Source organism: Lissotriton helveticus, chromosome 5_1 (assembly GCF_964261635.1).
Source record: "Lissotriton helveticus chromosome 5_1, aLisHel1.1, whole genome shotgun sequence".
Lineage (NCBI taxonomy): Eukaryota > Metazoa > Chordata > Amphibia > Caudata > Salamandridae > Lissotriton > Lissotriton helveticus.
In genome coordinates this window covers 775563592-775575623 of record NC_136065.1, presented here as the reverse complement: position 1 = coordinate 775575623, position 12032 = coordinate 775563592, and the positions used below count along the sequence as shown (strand labels likewise).

Below are 12032 nucleotides of genomic sequence, written 5' to 3'. Positions count from 1 at the left end.
TAGACTTCTGCTTCCATGAGCTATCCTATCTGCTTGCGCTAACATTCCAAATGCAAGTTATTGCATGCTTATATGTGGTCGCTGTGGTGCAAAGAGTGTGAATATATGAGTCAGCCAGAATAATGCAGGTTACGTTTTTGCCTAGCCTGTTCCTGTTCACAAGACGGAGCGGAGGTTGTTTTCCCAGACAGTGGAAGTGCATTGCTGACATTCCTGAAACTGGAGGGGGAGACATAAAACGCTCAAGTGGGCAAATATGCTATAGAACTCATTAAAAAATTAGATTAGGTGTATTTGGCTGAAAGGTGCTTCTTATTAGTCTTTTTTGTGGCACTGTCATCTGGTAGATAGTGGAGGTGAAGAATGGGACTTGCAGTTTCTGTTGTTTTAGGTGTGACGCATCCTTTAGGTGGGGACAGCTTTGGTCTCTGCTCACTGCCAGTGTGACTATTGATGTGCTAGTTACAGAAAGGTCACAACCCTTTGTGTCTGTAATGGGTACTCCAGGCTGGAGTCAACTATTCTGAGAGGAGCAACCTTTGCATGAAGGCTGCATCTGGAGAACAGCGTGCAGATGATAGATGAAATGAGAAGCAACATAGACCTGTTTGGAAGGCACAGACAGAAAATACACATCGCCTGTCTGATTAACATGCAAAAATGTGGGAGTCAGTGACCAACTTGTTGTCCCATTTGCAAGTTCTTTTCGTGAAGGAAATACTCAGAGGACAACTGTGCAACCAGATCTGGTGTCTGCTTGACACCATCCCTGTAGAGGTGTGGTGACCTGAATCCCCAGAGCATCTTGATCCCTGGTGCAGTGTGGGTCTGCTGACTTAGGGAAGACTTGGGAGAATTATCTGTTTTGAGACTTGTGTATAATACTGTCTCCATAAAAGTGGTTTATAAGAGGGAAATAAAGTCAGCCATCTGTGTTGCTGCTTTTAAGAAAGGATGGCAAAGGTGAAGTGTGCTGCCCTCAAACACTTAGTCTTTGGGGTGGAGTGTGCTGCTGTGAAACTTTATGCCAAAGGCAGAGTATTCCATCAAGACCTTTGTGCTTGAGGGAGAGTGAACTGCCTCCCAGAAGTTGTACCTAGACAGACTGTGCCACTGCCATCCAAGCTTGCTTGTGCCACTGGAGTGCTGAGCCAATGCATGCGAGACCTGACTGTGGCTGTCCTCTTGCCTCAATGATATTGGACCTTGGTAGTTTACCTACTGCACTTCATCATTGACTCAGAAGACAGTCCACCATTACCAGAGTCACTGCCTTCTTTCAACATCAGAGGTAGCTCCTATTGTTGTACTGCTACCACTATCCCCCAAACTACTAGTCTAGCCTCCAGCAGGCATGTCCCCTCCCAGAAGTGGGTAAAGCGAGACGGGTGCTGCGGGTTCCCGCCAGATTGTGGAAAACACCTTTACTGTCATGAGACTGCACTATAGTGGAGACTTTCTTGAGAACTGAGCACTAGAACTAACTCTGGGGTAATCTTCACCTAAGTCTTGATACACTCATACTCCGAAGGAAGACCTACCTGAACCTACCAAAGTGGGGGAACATCCAAGAGAGGGAAGAGGTGGGGCTGAATAGAAGGCCTAATAGCCCAAACACCAGGAAGAGAATTGTAACAGTTTTATGTGCTGTGAAGCATTATGTTTTAAGTGTGTAGGTTCAGTTTTTGCTTTGCTGTTTTAATAAGTGCTTAGTTTGTGCACCTCTACAGTGCTGCCCGGGAAGCCTGTCACTGCACGCCATCGCTACTACTAAAAGTCAAGTGCTGAAGGAGTTGTACATGACCCAGATTGCAGAGCCATAGTACGACAGATCACAGGACATCAAAGGCAAATGACCCAGGCTCTTGGCTGAGGCCCAGTAGGCCCTGCTTACCCTTTCAGCCCTCAAACAGGATCTGACACTCGCACATATACACATGTACACATAAGCACACACATTTATTGTTGCTAAATACGACATGCCATAAAATATTCCATACGCCTCGGCAATTGAGCGCATTATATAAAATGTTAATGTAATGTGCTTTGATAAGAACACCGGGCATCTCTAGGTCAAGCTACTAGTACAGAATATGTAGCAGGATTAAGAGTTTTTTTATCGCCTGTTCCATAATGTCTCCATGACTCTGACAATCCTTGACTCATGAAAATTGCAACAGATCTAAGTAGCACAATAATAACATCGGTGTCATTTGACAGTACAATGACTCAATTGGAATCATTTCAAACAGCCCACTCAACATGTGGCACAAAACGAAGGTCAGCTTCCTCCAATTTGCTGTTAAGGTCCTAAACAATATGACCCAGCCTTTTGGATATAACTCTGCAGGCACCAACTCCTCAATGACAATCCTTCCACTTGCAATCATTGGAAATTCAGTGTTCACTTAAGCATCAGCAATGTTTTGGCGAGTTATCCTCTCCAAGTTCATCTTGTTTGATGGTGATGACCAGAATGTTTCAAGTTTCACAGTTACAGGTGTCAAATTTATGATGCGGGCAAGGTCAATTGTTCCACTTGTAGACTTTCGTCTGATTCTCTCACATTCTTTGACCGATAGTTCAAGCTAACTTTCGAAGACAATGTTCAGTTCTTTCAAGGTGCACACTGAATTTTATATTTGTAGAACAGTCTGAACGGTCTCTCCGAAGTTTTGCAAGGATGAAACCTTGACCATGTGCAATTGTGACACAGTACACAACAACAACAGTTTTCAATGAGGACATCTTTTTGAATTGAAATTCTTCAGGTGAAAGTTTTATTTAGAGCTGGTTAGGTTGCAGCATCTCCATCAAATAATGCATTTGTTGGAAGAAGATCATGCAACAGAACGTCCTTCATAAATTCACACTCTTCTTTTGCTTTTCTATCTATCTTACATCATTTTGCTCTATGTGCTTGCAAAAGTTGTGTTCATTTGTAACCTGTTTTGTGGTGGATGGTTGGAGGAAAATTTTACTATGGCAATTAAAGTGTGGAAGTTTAGCTTTAGTGATTATTTCAAACAGCTTTTTCTCTTTCAATACAAATCTCGTCTGCTTCAGTTCTGCATATAGTTTCGATCCATGTTCCAGGACATCTAGTAGATGTGTCTTCATATTGTTATCCACATACTGATTGGTCATGGAGTTGTGACTGGTGCATAGGCTCAGTCTTTTCAAAGCGGTTTCCTTGATGCTGCATGGAATGTAGAAGGCTGTCAACATGTTTATTAACATGTTTATGGTGAGGAACAATATCATGAAGGTCCATCAAATTTGAATTTGTCATCTCTCTGAAAACATTGCATATAGAAAGGACTTCAGGGTAAACTAGCTGCCATTGAGCAGGACTCAATGCATCTGCTCCTACAGACATTACTTATGGAGTATCGAAAAGATCTACCCAAGCTTCCCTGTTATTCATCTTGAATGTTGAGCTGATGAGTGATATATACCCCAAGGCTGGTAATGAATTCCAACAATGTGCAGAAGATACGTAGCTGTACCGAAAGACAGATAGCACAAATGATAGTGACGCTCTGTCTAGTACCTATCTGACATTAGCTCATGGATGTTCTGGACGAAAGTTAAACTTAACCCTCAAAAGACTGAATTCTACTAGTAAATTCTATTAGCCCCAGCAGCCTCCCTCCTGGCCAGATGGCTAAGCTACAGGTCCTGAACAACTTCCCCTAGATGGTGAAATCAGCCAAATCCCTAGGGGCCACGCTGAATAGCTCCCTCAGTCTCGACCTCTATTTTAAAAAATCACTAAAGTGTGCTAGATTTCAACTGAAGCTGCTCTATCAAGTCCTGCCTAAACCCTCTCAAAGCCAACCTCTAATTAGCAGCCATGATGATCATTCACATAATTAAATTCAACAGAAATACTCCTGTTCTAAACTCGATAAAGTGGTTAACACATTAGCCTCTCTCTGCTAGTAAAATTGTTTGCATCACATACAATGCAGTAAACCTTGATTATTCTACTGTCCCACCCACCTGGCACAAAACCTAAAACAGCCTAGCAAAATTTGCAACCTAAGAAGCAACTCGAAACTAGTTCTAGAAAGCGTTTTGACAAATGCCCACCATCAATCACATTATCTCAGAAAATGGGCCTATTATCTGCAATGTCCTTCCAATTCCTATAGGACCAGCTCCCTTTTTACAGATATTCAAAGACAAAGGAAACAGTCATCTTGTAAACCTACCCTAACATCACTCACTTTGTTCATGTCCGCTGTTGCCCTACAGTTGTAAAGCAGATCTCAGATGCATAAAACCTGCTAGTTGTGACATATTGGCCTGATTTAAAAAAAATAAAAATAAAAGCATTGGGGGAGATCTCTGGTTGAAATGATTTTCATGTGTTTTCATGAATGCCATCATTTCCAGGAATACTCCTGGAAAGCTGTGCCAGGAGCAAGTTCCAGGTGTGCTCCAAGAAAGGTAAATTTATTTGTACAGTGTGATCCTGTTCCTGCTATCCGGAGCTCCCCGTAGTGAGAAGCCTGAACAAGAGAAATAGGGTCCCCTGTACAAACACACACTTTTTTACTCTGCAAGTAAAGAATTTTTCCACTTGGAAAACCCCTACCCCTAACTCCGCTTCAGCAAATCCAATAGTGATCCTCTACCCAATGTATGACCCATTACATGGTTGAAAGGAGAGGGAGAGGAGTTTGGGATGATTGACAAACATATAAATGTGTCGATGATCCTAAAATTACATGGTAAACCATGCCTTAGAATGCCCATTGCCACATCTGGAGTGGGATTAATGACTATGGGGATATTTGGACTCATGGGAGAGATCTCTGCCACCATAAACTGGCTTACACCTGCCATGAATCAGTTTGTGATTTTCAGGCCGGTGTAAAACAAGCTAAATTTGATAGTAAACATACATTTATGACCAAATGTACCTTTTATAATAGAATCCCATATGTTGAATCTTATCAACACACAGACATTTGAGTGAGAACTAAATATCTCTCATTTACTAACTACACCCTAACCATATCCTCTACCACACAAGTGCTGCTTTCTATATCTTACACATTTTCCTATTATACTGCTACTCTCTAAGGGGCCGATTCCGATTCGGTACACCAATCGTATGACCGAATCGAATCCGTAGCCCTTTCCGTACGACTCGTACAATTACTTCTGAATCGCGTAGTACGATTTGTTTGAAAAATATACGACCAAATCATTGCGAACCGTACGAAAAGCAAGGGAAAATATTTACGGCACGGACCCTCACAGTGAACCGTACGAATCGTAAACATGCTGTACGACCCGACAAGTACGATCCGGGGAATGAGAACGCGATTCGTACGAAAAACGTTGCGTATGAGTGATTTGTATGGAGAGCCACACAATCACATACGCACCGTACCCCTGTAATCATGGGGTGTACGCACGTACCCCTGCAATCATTGGGTGTACGCACCGTACCCCTGCAATCATGGGGTGTACGCACCGTACCCCTGCTATCATGGGGTGTACGCACCGTACCCGGGGGGTCCGTTTCGTACGCGGTTCGAGTCGAAATCTGCTTTTCAGGACGTTTTGAGCTCCCGTAGAAAAAGAGTTGTACGGAGTGTTGACGAGACAAATCGTACTTGCTGGGTCGGAAAATGCTGCTTCGATCCGTACGGACGTCACGTACTGCGTGTTCCGAATTCGATTCGTACGAATTTTTAAGTAGTGTGGTCTTTCGTTCGATTACTTACTCGCCACGCTCCAACAAGATGTCTTCGGTCTGCTGGACTTTTCCAACTGGTTGTGCCCCGTTTTAGACTGATGAGATGGGGAGCCAGGGCTTTCTCAGTTGTTGCTCCGCAGCTCTGGAACTCCATCCCAATTGAGATAAAAACGCTTCCCTCAATTGACCTGTTCAAAAAGGAACTTAAAACTTGGTTCTTCAGGAGGGCCTACCTATGATAGAATGCTGCAAGTCGTGACGAGCTGTTATTTTGATATAGGCGCCTTGACGCCCATCGGGCAAAGTTTGCGCATAATAAGAATCCTTTCATTCATTCATTCATTCATTCGTACGGAGATCTGCTTTGGGTCCGAATCATACTTCATCATACGTACGGAACGTTTAAGGGTACAATTCGTACGGGAAATATGCTCCGTACGCCTATTTGTAAGGGATTTTACCAAATCGGAATCGGCCCCTAAATGTTTAATCACTGCTGACTGCAAAACGTATGTATCTTGTAAATGGATATAAAGATGCAAACTCTCACTTCTTGCCTCACTAATGTATTATGTCATTTATCTCCCACCTGCAGATGTGTAAATGTTTGTCTTTTATGCTTTGTTGTAAAACACTCAGCACCTTATTAAAAACTCTCAAATAAAAAAAGTATTAAAATACAATAAGATCAAATGTACTGGCAGATTTTACTCTGACGCTTGTGTTAGCGTCCCTGTGTTTAGCACTAAATGATGAATGAAGAAAGGAAACCTGCCAGACATCAATTCTCACACTGTAAAAGAATCTTATGAGTTTATTATACAAAAAATATAAAAGGGTACAATTGTTACACAAAGGTTTCTGCTGACAGGAAAGGAATTGTAAATGGACTGTAATGCAAGCTCTGAGTTTTTGATGGAATGTCACGTTATGGGGCTATTAGTGCCACACTACTTAGGTACTGTAATTACATTGAAAGTTGAACATGACAGACATTTTATTAATACAGAATGTAGGGCCTGATGTAAAAAATTCCATTCAGAAAGAGTGGTCGCAAATTGCACACCCACTTTCTGAAAATGGAAAGGAATTTTTAGTAACTGACATATGTGTTAATATGTCAGTTGAAATGTTTTTAAATTGCAGTGGGTCACATTCTGACCTACCTCGTCAATATTCATGAGGTTGGTTGTTAATTATAACTCCCTACAATTGGATGCCATCGCAGAGATGGCAGCCTGCTGGCATCAGCAGACAACCATGTCTGGGATCGTATGTTAAATCTAGCTCACTTGTTTAGTGCAGCTTGTTTCCTTAACCCCTTCGCCGCAGGGGTAATTCTCACATGGGGAGGGGGGCAGCAGCGCCGCGGTGCTCGTGACGAGCCCAGCTCGTCATGAGTCACGGTGGAGCTGTGCTCATGACGAGCTGGGCTCGTCACGAATCCGCCCACTGATTAATTCTCCCGCACAGGCGGGGAATCAATCGCGGGTGGGCGGGCCGCAGCCGTTATGATAAGCCCAGCTTGTCATGCGCACAGCTCCACTGTGACTCGTGACGAGCTGGACTCGTCATGAGCTTGGAAGGGGTTAAAGGAAACAGGGCTGCTTTAAAAAGAAAAGTATTTTGTCTTTTTTGTTTGAGAATTGGTAGTGGTCTATAGACTACTACCTACTCCTCAACAACCATTTTTTTAACAGCCCTAAAGCAGAAGGGGTCTGAAAGAGACCCCTTTCCAATATGCTGCAAAAGGGTCAACAACTCCTTTAATATGCTGATAAAATGGCAATATTTAGCTAGTGGACTACGGTAACAAAACATTGATACATACAGTAACAATTCACTATTTAGAAGGGGCACCCTACACATGCCCCATCCAAATAGCGATTCGTTATGGACTTCTAAACCCATTTTTGTAATTCTGAACTGAATTGGAATATGTGTTAAGTGCATAAAAACAGTCACAAACAATGTGATTTTGCAAGTCACAGGATTTGCGACTGCAAAATGGCTTTGTACATAAGGCTCATTAATGCCATCTTGGAGGAACAGCATATTGGAAACATATGAAAAACTTTCACTTTTTTTTAACCAATAGTGTTTTGGGACAGGCCACACAGTTCAAAGTGAGAGTTCAAGTCAGAAAAAAGGTTCTGAGATTAATGTGGTTGAAGGGTGCAGAGCATCAATTGGCCTCTTGAGTACAGGGAGAAAGCTAGTGTCTGGGACCTCACCACACTAAACCTCAAATGTGTACACAAGTCCTGTATCAAGACAACATTCTTTTAAAAACTACATTATCAAAGTTGAATTGCCTATTTGGCTTGTCTTAAATATGCCAACGTATAAAAAAATATTTTTTAATCCATAACACTAAAATCAATCCAGCTTGAGCGCTATCAGACTCCTGGTGCCCAGGGACCCCTTATGAGTGCCCCAGTAATGTGGTGGTAGTTCCCTCTAAGACATACCAGAGGTAGCGGAATGTCTTGGGGGAATTATTTGTCCATTACGTGTGGAAAGCTGAGGATCTACTGGAACATGATAAATAATACTGTGTCTGATTCCTCCGGTAAATTCTCAGCACTTACCTTTCAGGACATCATTAAAAACTCAGCTGTTTCATTAAACTGTCTCATAACCACAAACCATTACTGCGCCATTCATTATCAACAAGAACCTAAAGGCAATTCAATTTCCAGTGTTGCACAGTACACTCTCAAAAGTAAAAATTAAAATATGATGGATAAACTCTCAAGATCTAGATTTCTTGAGTTATATTGTTTCTAGCAGACACTTGCAGTGCTCATCTATATTTTTTGAAAAAAGAAAATGTTGATTTTGGTGAAATATTGGCTTGCTCTTCAAATTTTCAAGAATGTTTGTCGTAGTAGCTACATTACTAAAGATTTGAAAGTTTTTGTTAAGCTACATTCTTTTGTTTGAATACGATAAAATAAAGTCTCTATTGTTCTAGCAGAGTCCTAGAATAGAGGATGCATGTTGTCTAAAAGAAAAAATACTAGACCTTACATTGCATTATAGAGCATACACTGTACATGTATTAATATAGCCCAGAACAGATGATATAGCGATGCTTTTGGTAGTTCTGCTTTGTTAATTTCTTATGCTTTTCCACTATGTCCAAACACCATATAGCATGTGCAAAAGTCTAAAGCTGCAATTCATGCAAACACAACTCCTCCGAAAGATCTCACACTCAAAGGTATCCATCTTAGTCTTCCATCCATGTTTCAAAGCACTCCTTGCTTGTCCCTTTTGGTTTCCAGTGGGCTTTTTCACAGGATGACGAGGCTGGTTCTGGTTCCCAAAAAATAAAAATAGCGATACATTTACAATTCAGTCCCCTTGTTTTGCCAGAGTAAGTTTAGAAGCCAAAAAGGCTAAAAATATGTTTGTGCTAGCATATCAAAAGCACTGTAATCTCAATTCTTATGTGGTTTGTCTCACAACTTCTCAGTTTTGTTTCCAAACATTATTATGACCTTTTGATCCTCTCATCCTAACTCTGTTTCATATGTTGGAAGATCCACAGTAAAAAATCGACCAATGTCCTGAATGTTTAAAGCAAAACTATTGCAAAAACTCTGCGTCTTTTTCACAGTCGGTTTTAAGCTGTTGTTTGAAACATTCCAAGTCATTATTATTGCTGTTTTTGCTTCTTTAAATGTCAGAAATAACCATTATATAAAGCACAGTTGAAGTCAGGCACTTCATGGTATGAACACGTTGATGTTCTTCAGCTAGATGTAGTCCTTTGTCTTGTCTCCTCCCTACTTAAATGGATTGCCATTTACACCTTGCCTAAAATGTCGGTGCAAATTGGCACTGGCCAGTTCTTCAACAAGCTTTCTGTTATATCTTTACAATATTTGATGGTGGAGAATCTGGAACAGGTTCTGAGGGAGAGAAACAAAATAGACTGATAACGAAATTGTTTGTAACACCTGCAAAAAGCATCACCTGTGGTACTTGTCCGATAAGGGTAAATTTCAAGGGTACGTGCAGTTTTTATGAACTGGGTCAGGAATACTAGCATATTTACTTTTGATCCCAAGTAAATAAATATATACGAAAAAGCCTATCCACAGCTTTACAGCAGAAATATATTCACAAAATGTAATAAGAACAATATACCAATTTATGAAACGGAGAGACAACCATTGTGACAGGTGATGTATTAGTTATTATATTTGATAACTTTGAAGTTCTGTCTTCACTATTGTCTTAGTGACTTGAGACAATATACAATGGAAAAAGATTGCTAGTTTGACATGAGACACTATACAATGGAAAAAGAGAATGGACTATATTACTATGGAAGAAAGCTGATTACTTGGGACACAAACTATGTTTGTTATTTAGGGAAGAACATAACCAATTGTGACTTAAGACAATATACAATGGAAAAAGAGTGTGGACTAAGTCACAGCGGCAGAAAGGGTGGTACCCAAACTATATGGAACATTGAGAAAAGAAAACAATTAGAAAATGGGAAAAGAATGATGCAATAGAAACTGAAGAAAGACAAAACTTTATGGAAAACACTCAATTTTCTTGACTAGGTAGCAAGGCTCAAATTTCATTAGATATCTGGCTTAGCAGTTTACTTATTTTTCTTTAAGGCTCAAAACATGAATGCTTTGTTAAAAGTTTGAGGTCAACCTTGTGAGACAGTACTTTAATAGCTAGAGACCAAAATGTGTCACTTGAAAGGAGTCAATCATGCCTCACATTGACAGAATTAAAAAAAAAAGTCTATGGCACATCCACCTATATGAAGAAAAAATTTAGAGGAAGTTATGACATGCATGTGACTAACTACAGAAAATCATTTAAAACCGTTACCCCCAAAAACATTCCTCTGTAGCTTTTGAAGGGCTTCACAATGCTAAATTCAGAAGTTAAAAGATTCACTCTAGGCCCAGATGATACTTCACAAACCAGAGGGAGCTAAATATGAGTTCATGCTGTAACTCCACTGCCCAACCAGAGTAAGTCTAAGTGTGACTTTAACTGCACTATCAGTACAAATTGTAGCTGGCAATGCATTATGTAGAGAACACAACTATGTTTGTGGTGTCATAAAATATTACTTAGAAATTATTACTGAGAAGCAGTCATGGGTGTGATATGTTCGAACTCAATTCTCCTGCATTTGTGTAACTCTAATATCAATTGGATGAGAAACAAGTTTCTCCACTGTCTATGGTCTCACACATCAAATATTTGACCCCCAAAACAACAAACAAATGAATCAATGTTTATTTCAGATGATATATCCCAAAAAATATAAATAATCAAAATAAAGTCTAAAAACATACATACACATAGTTAAAACAAGTATACATTAGTGTTTATACTTAAACAACAATCGTCTAAACAACTCATAAGAGAAAGTTTAAAAGAGTATATACATACAGATAATCAATAAGGCCAGCAATTTAAAGTGCATTACAAACAAGGTATTTCTTCCTCCTTGCCTAAACTAAAGATAAGAATTCTGCAATGCTATAAGTGATTAAAGGTTCTCAAGATTGTCAGGCCCATGGAATATTGCCGGATCCCTATAAAATGACACACTGTATTTATCCATGTCTTGCGAGGTTGCTCGTAAGCCTTGCAAAAGAAAAACAAATTATGTACCATTTCTATCTCAGTTAAATAGCCCAGGCACCTATCACTTGAGCAATATTTCTCTCTCCACCGAATGCATAGATTATTAGTTGGTAAAATATCATATATGAAACAAAAATATACACTTTTAGCCGTGGGTCTAGTAATATTGTCTAAAAACAATTTAACGGAAGGTATAGATTTGTGATCCAGGAATCTATTAGTCAGGCTACCTGATTTGCATTTATGCAATTCTGAGTCCCATAAAAAGGCTTTGAATTTTGCTTTGATTACTGATTTGCTCACACCTTGGGCCTCAGCAGGAATCTCCCAAAGAGTTGCCAAGTCAAGATTATAAAGCATACTTTTGATATGGAAAGCCAATGAATTCTCATGTGGCTATTTGCATGCTATAGGTCCTCAAGTAGAATCTTGTATGGGTAGAGCTCCTCGGTTTGCCAAAGCCTTCGCCAATATATGACTGGTCTCAGCTTGACTGAATGGGAGATTGAATACATGCCTAAATCAATTAGTTGCAGAATATATGGGGCACTCTGTGGGAGTAAGGTGTGGATAAATTTGCTCTCAACGCTCTCAAGCCTCAACTACTTAATGTGGCTCATATAATCCTGACCTCCTGGTCTTGTGGCTTGGAGCCAGGCAGCAGGCACTCAATTGC

At 40.4% G+C, this 12032-nt stretch overlaps 2 protein-coding genes across 4 annotated transcripts in view; one reads left to right on the top strand and one right to left on the bottom strand.

The window, feature by feature from the left end:
• Positions 1-12032, top strand: part of CDH23 (cadherin related 23) — a 1152220-nt gene that overhangs the window by 498375 nt on the left and 641813 nt on the right. The window lies entirely within an intron of this gene.
• VSIR (V-set immunoregulatory receptor) overlaps positions 6505-12032 on the bottom strand; it is a 109552-nt gene continuing 104024 nt past the window's right edge. Inside the window, exons 7-8 of one of the 3 annotated variants that reach the window (XM_078643249.1) lie at positions 7224-9636; positions 6505-7106 (exon numbers count right to left, since the gene is read on the bottom strand). In XM_078643249.1, the coding sequence (XP_078499375.1) occupies positions 9593-9636 (44 nt within the window). In that variant the 3' untranslated portion in view covers positions 6505-7106; positions 7224-9592. Of the gene's footprint in view, positions 7129-7223; positions 9637-12032 lie in introns of all 3 variants that reach the window. The other 2 variants (XM_078643250.1, XM_078643251.1) reach the window with 2 other exon arrangements.